This window comes from Monodelphis domestica, chromosome 6, assembly GCF_027887165.1.
Source record: "Monodelphis domestica isolate mMonDom1 chromosome 6, mMonDom1.pri, whole genome shotgun sequence".
In the NCBI taxonomy this organism is placed as follows: domain Eukaryota; kingdom Metazoa; phylum Chordata; class Mammalia; order Didelphimorphia; family Didelphidae; genus Monodelphis; species Monodelphis domestica.
Window position 1 is genome coordinate 85559659 of NC_077232.1, and position 16472 is coordinate 85576130.

Below are 16472 nucleotides of genomic sequence, written 5' to 3' on the forward strand. Positions count from 1 at the left end.
CCCCCACAGATTGATTTGAGAGCCTTGCTGACCAAGCTCCAAAGGCAAAAGCTCCAACAAATTTCAGGCAACAACCTTGACAATAGGGTGGAAAGCCCAGCTCCTTTTCAGCTTCTGCTGTCAGCTGGGGAAGATCTGACTAACCGGATCCATTAGCAGAACAGAGAAGAAGCCCCTTCAGGAAAGAACAGCCCAAACCGACAGATCCAGCACATAATGAGATGAGCAAGACTACAGACAATTAGAAGGGGGAAAGAAGGGGAAAATATGAGTAAAGAACAGAAAAAGAAAAAAGAAATTACAATCGACAGCTTCTACCCAGGCAATGAGCAAATGGCAAATGGAACAGAGGAGGATCAAGGAACACCAAGCAAAAACACAGAAACTCCAGCAAATTGGACACAGTCTTTGAAAGAACTCAAAAGACAATTAAAAAAACAATTAAGAGAGGCTGAAGACAATTGGGAAAAGGACATAAAAAGCAAAATAAATGAACTGGAAAGAGAAAATAGTGTCTTGAAAGCCAAATAAATCAGCTTTAAAATGAGGAAAAGGACACGAAAGATAAGGCAAAGAAGATGAAAGATGACCTCTAAAGAAAATCAGACCAGAAGGAGAAAGATGACCAAAAATCCAGGGATGAAATTCAGTTTAAAAAACTAGAATCCAACAACTAGAAGCAAACGACTTTACAAGGCAGCAGAAAACAATAAAACCAAATCAAAAGAATGAAAAAATTGAGGAAAATATGAAACACCTCATTCACAAAATAGAAGATCTAGAAAACAGATCTAGGAGAGACAATTTAAGAAGCATTGGACTACCAGAAGATCATGACAAAAGAAATAGCCTGGATATCATTCTACAGGAAATTATCCAAGAAAACTGCCCTGACATTCTAGAGCAAGAAGGAAAAATGAAGATTGAAAGAATCCACAGATCACTTCCTGTACTTAATTCTCAATTGACAATACCCAGGAATGTTATGGCCAAATTCAAGAACTACCAGACCAAGGAAAAAATATTATAAGCTGCTAAGAAGTCATTCAGATACCATGGAACCACAGTTAGCATAAAACAGAATCTGACTGCATCTACACTGAAGGACCAAAAGGCATGGAATATGATATTCCAGAAGGCAAGGGAACTAGGTCTACAACAAAGAACCAACTACCCAGCAAAACTGGGTATTCATGCAAGGGGAAAGCATGGTCATTTAATAAAAAAGAATACTTCCAAGAATTCATAAAGAAAAGACCAGACTTGAACAAAAAATTTGATGCCCAAACACAGAACTCAAGAGAATCACCTAAAGGTAATTAAGAAAGGGGAAAAAACCCCAAAACAAAAAAAAACCCTTTTTTTTCTTAAGGGAACCAATAAGTTAAAATTATTTGTATCCCTACAAGAAAAGAGGATATTGGTAACTCTTCAAAATTGTTATCATCACCTGGGTAGCTAGCCAAATAATACTTAGATGGAACAATGACAAACTGTATAGGATGAAATGCCAAGACATATATACATATGTGTGTGTGTGTGTGTATAAAACTAGAGGTAAAAAAAGAGGTTAATACTAAGAGAAATTGGAAAAGAAACAAAATGGAGTAAATTTATATGTCATTAAGAAGCACATGTCGGGAGCTGGGGAGAACACCAATACACTGGAAGGGTAAGAATTTGGAGACAGGAAATACTTAATTTTTACATGCATTGAAATTTACTCAAAGAGGGAAGAACAATCAGATCAATTGGGATAGGGAATTGATTTGCGCCCTATAGGGAAGTAGAAGGGTAACAGACAGACTGGTGGGGAGGGAAGAAATACAAGGGAGGGAGAAGGTAGGCGCTTAGTTTAAAAAGACCATAAAGAAAATAAGAGGGGAATAAGGGGGTAGGATAGAAAGGGAAGTAAAATAAGGGTGGGAATTAGAGGGACTGATTAAAAACAAAGCACTGGTGTAGAAGGAAATAGTGAAAGAAGAAAGGGCAGGACTAGGAATGGAAATCAAAATGTTGGGAAATACACAGCTGGCAGTCATAACTCTGAATGTGAATGGAATGAACTCATTCATAAAACAGAAGCAAATAGCAGAGTGAATTAGAAACCAAAATCCTACCATATGTTGTCTACAAGAAACACACATGAGGAAGGTAGACACATACAAGGTAAAAGTAGGCAGATGGATCAAAATCTATTGGGCAGCAACTGATAAAAAGAAGGCAGGAGTCACAATCATGATATCTGACAAAGCAAAAGTAAAAATAGATCTTGTTAAAAGAGATAGGGAAGGTAATTACAACCTGATAATATAGACATTAAGGAAATATCAGTACTCAACATGTATGCACCAAATGGCATAGCATCCAAATTTCTAAAGGAGAAACTAGTGGTGCTCAAGAATGAAATAGATAGAAAAACTATATTAGTGGGAGACCTGAACCTTCTTCTATCAGAACAAGATAAATCAAACCCAAAAATAAATAAGAAAGAGGTAAGAGAAGTGAATGAAATCTTAGAAAAATTAGAGTTAGTAGATATGTGGAGAAAAATAAATTGGGACAAAAAGGAATATACCTTTTTTTTCAGCAGCACATGGTATATTCCCAAATATTGACCATGGATTAGGGCATAAAAACATTGCAAACAAGTGCAAAAGAACAGAAATAATAAATGAAAACTTTTCAGATCACAATGCAATAAAAATAATAATTAGTAAGGGTACATAGAGAGGCAAATAAAAAATTAATTGGAAATTAATAATACGATTCTCCAAAATTGGTTAAAGAACAAATCATAGAAACAATTAATAATTTCATTGAGCAAAATGACAATGATGAGATATCCTTTTAAATTCTATGGGATGCAGACAAAGCAGTACTCAGGGGACAATTTATATCCTTGAGTGCATATATTAACAAATTAGGGAAGGCAGAGGTCAATTAATTGGGCATGAAAATTAAAAAAACTAAAATGTGAATAAATTGAAAGTCCTCAGATGAAAACTAAATTAGAGATCCTAAAAATTAAAGGAGAAATTAATAAAATCAAAAGTCAAAGAACTATTGAATTAATTAATAAGACTAGAAGCTGGTATTTTGAAAAAAAAACAAATAAAATAGACAAAGTACTGATCAATCTAATAAAAAAAAGGAAAGAAGAAAACCAAATTAACAGTATCAAAGATGAAAAGAGAGACCTCACCTCTAATGAAGAGGAAATTAAGGCAATCATTAAAAACTATTATGCCCAATTATATGTCAATAAATATGGCAATCTAGGTGATATGGATGAATAATTACATAAATATAAATTCCCTAGACTAACAGAAGAAGAAATAGAATATCTAAATAACCCCATATCAGAAAAAGAAATTGAACAAGCTATCAAAGAACTCCCTATGAAAAAATCCCCAGAACCAGATGGATTCGCAAATGAATTCTATATCAAACATTCAAAGAATAAATAATCCCAATATTATACAAACTATTTGACAGAATAAGCAAAGGAGTTCTACCAAATTCCTTTTATGACACAAATATGCTACTGATTCCAAAGGCAGACAGACCAAAAACAGAGAAAGAAAACTATAGACCAATCCCCTTAATGAACATAGATGCAAAAATCTTAAATAGAATACTAGTAAAAAGGCTCCAGAAAGTGATCACAAGGGTTATTCATTATGATCAGGTGGGATTTATACCAGGAATACAAGGAAGGTTGAATATCAGGAAAACCATCTACACAATTGACCATATCAACAATCAAACCAACAAAAACCACATGATTATCTCAACAGATGCAGAAAAAGTCTTTGACAAAATATAACACCCATTCCTATTGAAAACACTAGAATGTATAGGAATAGAAGGTCCTTTCCTAAAAATAATAAACAGTATATATCTAAAGCCATCAGCAAACATCATCTGCAATGGAGATAAACTAGAAGCCTTCCCAATAAGATCAGGAGTAAAACAAGGATGCCCATTATCACCTCTATTATTTAATATTGTACTAAAAACACTAGTAGTAGCAATTAGAGAAGAAAAAGAAATTAAAGGTATTAAAATAAGCAATGAAGAGACTAAGCTATCACTCTTTGCAGATGATATGATGGTCTACTTAAAGAATTCTAGAAAATCAACTAAAAAGCTAGCAGAAATAAACAACAACTTTAGCAAAGTTGCATGATAGAAAATAAACCCACATAAATCATCAGCATTTCTATATATTTTCAACACATCTTAGCAACAAGAATTAGAAAGAGAAATTCTATTTAAAATCACCCTAGAGATTATAAAATATTTAGGAAGCTATTTGCCAAGACATACACAGGAACAATATGAACACAACTAGATAACACTTCCCACACAATTAAAACTAGATCTAAATAATTGGAAAAACATTAATTGCTCATGGGTAGGATGAACTAGCATAATAAAAATGACAATCCTACCCAAACTAATTTACTTATTTAGTGCCATACCCATAAAACTACCAAAAAACTTTTATTTTACTGAATTAGAAAAAAAATCATAACAAAGTTCACTTCACTTGGTAGAACAAAAGATCAAGGATATTCAGGAAAATAATGAAAAAAAAATGTGAAGGAAGGTGACCTAGCAGTACCATATCTCAAACTATACTATAAAGCAGTGGTCATCAAAACAATATGGTACTGGCTATGAGACAGAAAGGAGGATCAGTGGAATTGGGGTAAGTGACCTGAGCAAGACAGTTTGTGATAAACCTAAAGATCTCAGCTTTTGGGACAAAATCTAGTATTTGATAAAAAGTGCTGGGAAAATTGGAAGACAGTATGGGAGAGATTGAGTTTGGATCAACATCTCACACCCTACACCAAGATAAACTCAGAATGGATGAATGACTTGAATATAAAGAAGGAAATTATAAGTAAATTAGGTGAATATAGAATAGTATATTTGTCAGATCTTTAGGAAAAGAAAGAGTTTTAAGACCAAGCAATAATTTGAAAAAAATTACAAAATGTAAAATAAATAATTTTGATAACATTAAATTAAAAGCTTTTTGAGCAAACAAAACCAATGCAACCAAAATTAAATGGGAAGCAACAAATTGGGGAAAATCTTCATAACAAAAACCTCCGACAAAGGTCTAATTACTGAAATTTATAAGAGCTAAATCAATTGTACAAAAAAATCAAACCATTCCCCAATTGATATGGCAAGGAACATGAATAGGCAATTTTCAGATAAAGAAATCAAAACCATTAATAAGCATATGAAAAAGTGTTCTAAATCTCTTATAATCAGAGAGATGCAAATCAAAACAACTCTGAGGTACCATCTCACACCTGGCAGATTGGCTAACATGACAGCAAAGGAAAGTAATGAATTTTGGATGTGATGTGGCAAAGTTAGGACATTAATGCATTGCTGGTGGAGTTATGAATTGATCCAACCATTCTGGCGGGCAATTTGGAATGATGCCCAAAGGGCACTAAAAGACTGCCTGCCTTTTGATCCAGCTATAGCACTGTTGGGTTTGTACCCCAAAGAGATAATAAGGAAAAAGACTTGTACAAGAATATTCTCTCTTTGTGGTATCAAAAAAATGGAAAATGAGGGGATGCCCTTCAATTAGGGAATGACTGAAGAAATTGTGGTATATGTGGTGATGGATACTATTGTGGCTGAAGAAATTGTGGTATATGTGGTGATGGATACTATTGTGCTCAAAGGAATAATGAACTGGAGGAATTCCATTTGAACTGTAATGACCTCCAGGAATTGAACTGTAATGACCTCCAGGAATTGATGCAGAGTGAGAGGAGCAGAACCAGGAGAACATTATATACAGAGACTGATACACTGTGGTACAATAGAATGTAATGGACTTCTACATTAGTGGAATCACAGTGATCCAGAACAATTCAGGGGGATTTATGAGAAAGAACATTATCCACATTCAGAGGAAAAACTGTGGGAGCAGAAACACAGAAGAAAAACAACTGTTTGACCACATGGGTCAATGGCGATATGATTGGGGATGTAGAGTCTAAATGATCACCCTACTGCAAACATCAACAACATGGAAATAGATTTTGATCAAGGACACATGTAAAAACCAGTGGAATTGCACATCAGCTACAGGAAGGAGTTGGGGTAGGGGAGGGAAGGAATATAATTCTTGTAACCAAGGAAAAAATGTTCTAAATTAACTAATTAAATAAAATTTAAATAAAAATTTAACTTTTGAGGGAGTTCTTTTGGTATTTTCTAAATATTGTTTTTAATCTTAAATATATATATTTGATATTAATTATATATTTAAAAATTTCATAACAAAATCAATCCATTTCTAGCTGTTACATAGGTTTATAGAAGAGAGTTTTATGTAGGAAATCCTTCTAATTTGGAGATTTAGGATTTGTATTTACAAATAATGTCTCTTGCCTGCTTACTCAAGCCTAGGGCACACCTTCTTTGCTGAAAGTGAGATAAATAGATGTTAATGATGCATGCTGAAGCATCAAAACAGCATCTAGAACTTTGGGATTGATATTGATAATTTATTTTTATTTAGCTTTTAAAGATTTGCAAGGCGCTTTGTTTGCTCTCATCACCTCCAATGAGGCAGTTATTTCAAATATCTTCACTCTCATTTTAGAAATAAAGAAGCAAAGTTTCCCAAAGGTGAACTGATCTGCCCACGGTCATATAGCTAATAACTTTTAGAACCAGGATTCAAACCAGTTCTATCCTCTATTACTTTAGATAAAGTAGGCATCTGTCTGAAACATGCTTCATTAGGAACCAAAGTATCTTTATCAATAGGAATCTCTTAACTCCTCTCCTCCTTGAATAATAGATATCTCCTATATTCTGTTACATAGTAAATTCAGGGAAAACATAAGCTTCATGAAATATAAAAATATTTATCCCTCCAATTCTTTTGTTTCAACCATTTCTAGAATTCTTTCTCTCTCTCTCTCTCTTTTTTTAATTTCCTTACCTAATAACCAAGTTAATATGCTTTAGGGCCATTTTACCAAGGCTCATATATCATGTGTTCCTCTAAATGTCTAAAATTGCCTCTATTTCTTTATGCTTGACCTCTCTTTGCTGAGTCCATTTTGTACTACTTTTCATCTTCTTGAAGTGTAGTCAAAAGAATACTGGAGATGGGTGAGGGGAGGGAGAGCTAGGTGGCTGGCTCAGTGCAAAGATAGCCAAGCCTGGAGATATGAAGCCTCTTGGGTTCATAACCCTCATTGCCTAGCCCTTACAACTCTTCTGCCTTAGGATCAATACTTAGTATTCTAAGACAGAAAGTAACAATATTTTTTAAAGAAAAAAATACCAAGGTGTAGGAATCAGTAGATCTTGGCCCTAGTTTCATCATATCACTAACTTACCATGTGACCTTGGGCAAGTGATGTTTAATCTTTGGGACATTATTTTCTGAAATGGAAAATTAAAGGCATTGAACTAGATGATTTCTAAGGTATTTCCCAGTTTTTCCTTGCTATATTTTAAGGTCTTTTCTACTTTAAATATTCTGAGATTATTTTATTTACTTAACTTTGATCAGACAAATAGATGACTTTGGGGATTTTGCTATTAGTTAAGGTGATTTCAAGTCAACTTGTTAGAATAATTTGGAAGGATGAGATGTAAAATTTGGTTTCAAATAATGCCTGCAAAGGTTTTAATAATACCTCACACTCTCATTTATGATATTTTCCTTCAAAATCTCTGATCGTATCTAAAACATAATCTATTTATGATCTCAGTTATCCTTTTTTAAAAAAGCACAGCCCTGTTTTTTTCTGATGCTAGTTACATTCAAAAAGAGATTACTAATCTAAACTGCTGCAAATATTTTCCACTGCTCCTTTTGTCAGACAGAAAGCAGGCTCATATTCATTGTTATAAATATTTTGTGAAAGGAAGCATTTTGACTGATCTTACTCACTCCCTAAAACAAGGCCCTTTTCTTGAGGGTATGAAATTGTCCAGATAGTCCAGATCTCTTCTCTCTCCCTGCCACCCTCCCCCTCCTCACCAACTTCCTCTGGACACTCATTCTTGACTCTTTCCAGGACTCTTTTAAAGACAGTAACTTACTCATGAGAAACAATAGCCTACAGGATGGGAGTTCTAAGACACAAGCTATTTAATTGAATGAATCAAGGCTCTGTGGCATTGCACACTAGCAGAGTTAGGTCAAAGGGGGCAAAAACATTTGGCATGATATAGAGGACTAGGCTGGGAATCAAGAGAACTGGGTTCTAACCCCAGCCCTGTCATCAGTTGGATAACTTTGGATAAGTCATTTTACATTCTCTGGCCTCACTTTTCTTTGGAGTAGACATTGTCTAAGGACCTTTCCAGTCTAAATATTCTATATTCTAAGGTCACTTCCTGGTCTAATATTGTGTCATATGTAGTAATATTCTAGCTTTATCATTCTTTGCTTCTAATGTTTGCCTGCAGTACAAATTCTATCCACAAATAGATCCAGGCTACAGTATATCCATTGCAATTTTATTGGCACTGAAAGCCATTTCCCATAAATATCTCTCTTATTGACATTGGTGAAACTGTAATCTTATCTATGAGTTTCGATATCAAAACCCATGCCCACCTTCTCATCCTGTGCTACTGTTATCTATATCCTCCTGTGAATATACCCCATAAGGTCTCCCCAAATATTGGATGACTTTCCGTAATTTTCTTGTTCTTTGATGAAAACCTCTGAGCAAATGGGATACAATTCTCTTATCCTTTACTTTTGTTTTCCATAACTAACTAGCTTTCTTTTTCAGTTCTACAAATATTTCACATCTTTGATATTGCCTTTGAAACAATTTTTTGTTGACAATATGTTGCAGCCTATCCAAACTCACCATACACCATTTATTTCTTTTGCCCTTTGGGTGAGCTATAGCTTAAATTCTTTGGAGACTATAATATTTTATGATTCACAGATGCCTAACAAAGGAATATTGATGTGAAAAAGATAGTCTTCATTCCACAGAGAAGCTTGGGCTTTGATTAAATAAAAAGAGGACTTACAGTTACTTCTCAAATTCCATGATTTGTCTTTAGGACAGGGACACACACAAATACTGATGGGGACAGCTCCATGGCTTGTCTTTCCAAATACAAAAAGACTGGACAATGTATGAACTCTTTTGAATAATTATCAGTTTCATTTAGGAGACTCTTCAGTGTCTGAGGACTTGGTGCAATTAGTGCCATGCCATCTACAAAAAGGAGGTACTAGAATAGAAGTTCTCAGAGTATCATCTGTGAATCCTTAAGTGTACATGAGATTCAGAGAATCCATGAGGTCAAAATGATTTCCGTATAATACTAAAATGTTTTAATTTTACATATGATAAATATCAATACATATAATTTGCATAAGCAAACCTTCAGGGGTCTCCTCAATAATCTTTTTTAACCCTTACTTTTTGTCTTAGCACCAATACAAAGTATTGGTTTTGAGGCAGAAGCGTGGTAAGAGCTAGGCAATTGGAGTTAAGTGACTTGCCTAACGTCATATGGCTGGGAAGTTGTCTGAGGTCAGATTTGAACCCAGTACCTCCCATTTCCAGGCTTGGTCCTCTATCCACATACCTGTACTTCCTCAATTATTTTTAAGATCCCTAAGCCCCCCCCCCAACTAAAAATTTTAAGAACTGCTGTAAAGATTAAAATTTTGGGAAACTGAGGTAGGTAAAAATTAGTTTCTCTCTGCAAGGAGTATTATTTTTTTAGAGGTTTATTTAAGATTGAGATTGAGGATTTCTGGGGAGTGAAGTCCTGGATTCCAGTCTATTTTTACATTGCTCATCTAAAGGATTTTACAATCTTTAGAGAATCCTGTTTCCATGTGAACTGATATTAGACAGGGGCAATTAGGTGGCTTGATGATAAGCCTGACATCAGAAAAACTCTTCTTCCTTAGTTCACTGGGCATTAGATGTTTTCTTGATTTGAACCCATTGCTTTGTTGATAGTATTTGCATTAGAGTGTTCATTTAAAGTCTGTCCTCTGTCATGTCCCCTCAACCTCTGTATTCAGGCAGTTGCTTTTTCTCGGTGTTTCCACTCCCATAGTTTATCCTTTCCTTATGAATGGTGTTTTTTTTCTCCTGGATCCCTGAAAGTTGTTCAGGGACATTACACCGCCCCTAATCTTCCTTAGTTCAAATCTGGTCTCAGACACTTACTTCCTGTGTGACTCTGGGAAAGTCACTTAACACTATTTGCCTCAGTTTCTTCATCTATTAGATGAGCTGGAAAAGAAAATGGCAAACCACTCCAAAATCTGCCAAGAAAGGCCATGAAGAATAGGACATGAATGAAGTATTTGAATAAGAGCATTAGATACCTCCATTGCTTTTATCCATTGACAGCAGCAAACATCTTTGACAAGCATATATCTCCTTGTTCAAGGCTCAGTTTAGATAAATAATCAAAAGGTCATTGAACAAAGTTGTTTTTTTATAGATTAGAAATTGTTTTGCTTAAGGAAAGCCCTTAGGATGGCACTTTCTTATATTGAATTTTTATTTTTATTTTTATTTTTATATTAATATTAATTTTATTAATTTCTATTTCTATATAATATATTTATATTAACATAACATATAAATATTAATATTTGTATATTGGCTTTTTGTTGTTAACAATGACAAAAAACCAATCATAGTGGAATCTTATATTCTTGATGCCTTTTAGCCAAATAGCTTGCCACAGAGGCAGCTAAATTGAATAGTAATTAGAGTTCTGGACCTGGAATCAGGAAGGCTTGAATTCAAATCTTGCTTCATATTTTTACTAGTTGTGTGATTCTGGGCAAGTTATTTATCCTCTGCCCACCTCAGTTTCCTCACCTATAAAATGGAGATAATAGAGGACCTACCTTCCAGAATTGTTGTGAGAATCAAATAAGATAATATTTGTAAAGCTTTTCATAAACTTTAATGTAGAAGGCATTTTACTTTTAGAGAGACTTCTTAAGTTAAACTTGTTACTATGAAAGGAAAATATATATCAGGATACTAGCACTATGCTCTAGCACGAGGATGGCTGTGTAGGGTCACATAACTTCTGGGAGAAGAGCCCTAAGAGGACCCAAGTCAGAAATGTCTAGATGGATAATGTGAGAGGAGGAGGAGATAGGAAAAGGGCCAGATGTTAATTAAGTATTTTATGGAGAAATGAGGTTTGGGTAAGTTTCTGCCTAGAATAAGGGATTGAGATCTAAGCAGTCAGAGAGCAGCATTAGAAGACTTGGTCTCCTTAGAATGGAGGGAAGACATTGGAGACCAAACTTTGCCCACTTCCTAATTTTGCCAAAGCCCATTCCTCTTTATTTGATTTGATGCAGTTCACTTCTATGAGCACCTTCTAGAACACACGGAAGGAAGAATGTGGTTTTAAAAATGCAATATTACCTCTTAGGAGGACCATTTACCTTCTGAGAATACTGGGAGATCTGGGTTCCAGTTTTGCCCTTGTCATCTTAAGTAAATCATGTAATCTCCCCAGGCCTTGATTTCCTCATCTATAAAATACAAAAAAAATGGACACAATACCCACTAAAATTCTCTTTAACCTTATGGTCCAAGACCAATTCTTTATTCTAAAGTCTTTTCCATATTGAATATTCTAAGATTCTTTGACCTTAAGTAACTCACTTACCATCTTTGTGCCTTGATCTAAAAATAACAACAAATCGATTAAAATATGTGATTATTACTCTCTTAATTCAGCTATATTCAACATAAGATGAGGAGTCTGTATGACAATTCTTAAAGAAAGAAAGGAAAAAAATTAAAGGAACTACTGTGTGCTTTACTTTATAAACATTATCTCAGAGCACTATAACAACTCTGGAAAATAGAAGCTATTATTTTTCTTATTTTACTGTTGAGGAAACTGAGTCAGAAGTCAAATGACTTGCCCAGATGTCACACAACCAGTCTTACAGGCAAGATTTAAACTCACATCTTCCCAAAATTCAGGTATAGTACTATATCTATGGTGCCACCTTCCTGCCTCTTTCTAAAAATAAAGTAAATGTTATACCAATCATTAGTATGGTTGTTATTGTTTTTGTCTGTTGTTAACACCTGAGATGCATTACTACACAGTGAAAGAAAGTATCACTATAGGGGCAGCTAAATGGCATCAGACCTGGAGTTGGAAGGATCTGGGTTCAAATATGGCCTCAGATACTTCTTAGCTGGGTGACCCTGGGCAAGTCACTTAACCCTATTGCCTAGCTCTTGCCACTCTTCTTAGGGTTGGTCCTAAAACAGAAAGTTAAGGGTGTAAGACAGAGACAGAGGCAGAAAGGAAGAAAGAGAGAAACAAAGAAACAAGGAACTAACCAATCACTAGATTGAATGACCAGGTCTTGTTCTGACCCTTACTAGCTATGGAATTCTGGGAATATCACTTCATTCCTCTGAATTTCATTTTCTTCATCTCCACAATCAATATAACAGGATATGTATGATCTCCCTTTTAGGACTGTTGTATAAATCTAATATGACAACACATAGAAAAGTTAGAAAACATTTGTCAGTCTTTACTCTTATATCATTTATGGGTTAGAATAAGATATGGAATTATAGAATGAATCTATACCTATAGGGATTTCTTCTCTGAGAATTCATGATTTTGTTGGTGTGTGGAGGGGTAGGGCAGGAATTCCATTGCTCAAGACTTAGTAAATGGTTAGAAAGTTGCCCTGGTAGAGGTTACTTAGTTACTGAATTATCCACATGTCTCAATGCTCATCATTTTTCTGTGGGGGTAGAACAACAGCATTTATCAGTTTACTAATAAGTAAGGCAAAAATAGAGAATTAGATTTCACACTAGGGAATATTTTTTCCTATTTCTGCTGTGACGCATATTGATGTCATTGTTTACTAAAAATTCATAAACCTTTCTAGGCCACTGAAAAATAGTCTGCCTTACTTTGCACTCCAGATAAACATCCTGTATCTTGGGGACAAATAATAATTGACCCTTCTTGCACTATTATGAAAACACATTCTACTGACAAATGCTTTAAGATTATCATCCTGCATATTTTCAGAAGCTTTTGCTGGTAGTTTAACAAGGCAAAATATTCATGTGAGTTAGTCAAGAAAGCTAGCATCTTGTAACTGAAGGGGTATATCTTTCAACATGTCTCTTCCCTTCTTAAGACTGAGTTTTCTGATTTATACAATGTTCTAAGATATTTTCAGTTTCTAAGATTTATATTCCAGGGTCTTTTCAAATCTGAATGCCCCAAGATTTTTATATTCCAAGGACAATTCTAAATCAGAAGAACCTATGTTTTAAAATTCCTCCCACATTAAATATTCACTGCTCTGTATTCAATATAGTAGAGTCCCTGTTCTGCACATCTTTTAGACTGTTGAGGGCTAGATGGGAACAATGTATTTAGGGTTAAAGAACTTGGATTCCAGTATTCTCTCTATTACTTACTGCCTATGTGATTTGGGGCAAACCACTTCTCTCTAGGACTCAGTTTTCTGATTTTTGAAATTAAAAATTCACTAGATGTTCTCAAGGGTCCCTCTAGCTCTAAATCTATGACTTATGTATGATCATTTGAGAAGTCCATTTTGCAGTTGGAAAGCAGTCTATAAATGTGACTTATGATTATTATGTAAGTTTTTGTTGTTTGGGATCCAGCAGTTCTTAACTGTGGATTATGGCAGTGAGGAAATTCAAGCTGAGAAACCTGTTAACTTTACAAATTAACGTATAATTGAAGTAGAGAGAAGCAATTATGTAATTTTGCCAATAAATTATTTAAGGAGAAAAAGAATGTCACACAGTCTCTTTCTTATGGTCCTAATCCATCAACCTGAAAATCTCATTAAAAAACAAAGCAGTTTAATTCATTGCAAGCTACCCAGAGGGTTGACAATCTTGCCACCTAACTTTAGTGAAATACTACTAAGTCATAAAGCTTAAATAATTTTCAGTAAGAAAAACATTTAGATTTACCAGTCTAATGCCCTCCTTCATAGATCCCACAATGCTCTTGGGAGCTCCCCAATTATTTTTTAAAATTTATTTAATTTGTAATTCTCTAATCAATAGTGATTTGGAGGGGGCAGCTGGATAGCTCAATGGATTGAGAGCCAGGCCTAGAGATAGCAGATCCTAGGTTCAAATCTGGCCTTAGACATTTCCCAGCTGTGTGACCCTGGGCAAGTCACTTGACCCCCATTGCGTACTCCTTACCACTTACCACAATTATTGATTCCAAGGCAGAAGTTAAGGGCTTTTTAAAAAAATAGTGATTTGGAGCATTTTTTTTTCATATGGCAATGGATAGTTTTAATCTCTTCCTCTGAGAAATGCCTGTCCATATCCATTGACCATTTCTCAATTGGGGAATGTTTTGTATTCTCATAAATTCGACTCAATTCTCTATATATTTGAGAAATTATGCTTTTGTCAAATATTTGCTATAAATTTCCCCCCAAAATTTGTTGCTCCCCTTCTAATTTTGGCTGCATTGGTTTTATTTGTGCAAAACCTTTTAAATTTAATATAATAAAAATTATCCATTTCATTTTTTGGTAATGTTCTCTATGGCTTGTTTGGTCATAAATTCTTAATTTGTTTAAAGTGTCAATCTTTATTTCTAGATCGTTTCCATTTTGAATTTATCTTGGTATATGGTGTGAGATATTGGTCCATGCCTAATCTCTGTCATACTACTTTTCAATTTTCCCTACAGTTTAAATTCTTTTCCCAAAAGTTTTAATCTTTGGCCTCATCAAACACTAAGTTGCTATTGACATTAACTGCCATGTGTTGATTACCAAATCTATTCCACTATTCCACTACTCTGTTTCTTAGCCAGTTCCAGATTTGTTTTGGTGATCACCATCTTATCGTATAGTTTGATATGTAGTACAGCCTGGCTTCCTTCCTTCATATTTTTTTTTCATTAATTCCCTTGATATTCTTGACCTTTTGTTTCTTCCAAATGAACTTTATTATTTTTTTCTAGTTCTATAAAATACTTTTTAGATATTTTAATGAATTTGACCCTGAATAGGTAAATTAATTTAGGTAGAATTGACATTTTCACTATATTGGCTCTGCCTATTCATGAGCAATTAAAGTTTTTCCAATTGTTTAGGTTTGAAATTATTTTTGTGAAAAGTATTTTGTAGTTGTGTTCATAGTGCTACATTTGTTTTGGTAGGTATGTCCCCAGATATTTTATGTTGTCTAGAATTATTTTGAATGGGATTTCTTTTATTTATCTCTTTCTATTGAACTTTGTTGGTGGAAAATAGAAATGCTAATGATTTGTGTGTGTTTGTTTTATGTCCTTCAATTTTGACATAAAATTAATTATTTCTATTAGTTTTTTGGTTGATTCTCTGAAATTCTCTGGTATACCATCATATTATCTGCAAAGACTGATAGTTTTGTTTCCTCATTGCCTATACTAATTCCTTCAATTTCTTTCCCCTCTCTTATTGATATAGTAAGCATTTCTAGTACAATATTAAATAATAGTGGTGATAATGGGTATCCTTGCTTTACCCCTGATCTTATTGGGAAGGGTCTAAATTTGTCCCCATTTCAAATAATCTTGCTTATGGTTTTAGATAGATGCTATTTGTTACTTCATGAAAGGAGGAACCTCCCCCCCCCCCCCGCCCAATTCTCTAAGATAATTATGGAAGTTCAAGCTGGATACAAATCAATACCTCCTCCCTAAATAATTCTTGCTAATGAGGGAACTAAGGACTATAGAGGATAAGTTTCTTGTTATAACCCAAACATATCAAAGACTACCAGAGATCTGAAGTCCTATTTTACAGCTCTTTCTACCATATCACACTTGATTACGCAGCTAACGTGTCAGAGTTGAAATTTGAACCTGGGTCTCATGTTGTTGCTCAATTGTTTTAGTCATGCCTGACTCTTTCTGATTCCATTTGGAGTTTTCTTGGAAAATATGTTGGAGTGATTTGCCATTTCCTTCTCTAGCTCTTTTGAAAAATGAAGAAACTGAAGTAAATAGGGTTAAGTTACTTGACCAGGATCATGCAAGCCAGGAAGTTTCTGAGACTAAACTTGAATTTAGGTCTTCCTGACTTCAGGCCCAGTGCTATCCACTGTGCCACCTAGCTGCCCAGAACTCATGATCTGAAAAGAAATAAATTAACTCTATGTAATTTATTTGCAGGTACATCCATCTGGCATCCAGCCTGTAGACAAGCAGCCAAAACTGAAGAAAAAAACAAGGTACGTGAGTCTTACTTTTATCTCATTGTATTCCCTTCTAATGACTTTTTTAAGTGTTACTTTTGTACTCTCTCCATATTCCAAGATGTTCATCATTCATTCTCTATAAATTTATATATTATGTGCCTCTTCTGTTTTGGGGCTACCAAAGACGTAGAAAACATG

At 34.5% G+C, this 16472-nt stretch overlaps 1 protein-coding gene across 13 annotated transcripts in view; it reads left to right on the plus strand.

The window, feature by feature from the left end:
- ABLIM2 (actin binding LIM protein family member 2) overlaps positions 1-16472 on the plus strand; it is a 335657-nt gene that overhangs the window by 206509 nt on the left and 112676 nt on the right. For all 13 annotated transcript variants that reach the window (XM_056802386.1, XM_056802381.1, XM_056802379.1 and 10 more), the window contains exon 8: positions 16249-16307. In XM_056802386.1, coding sequence (XP_056658364.1) covers positions 16249-16307 — 59 coding nt within the window. The remainder of the gene's footprint in view (positions 1-16248; positions 16308-16472) is intronic.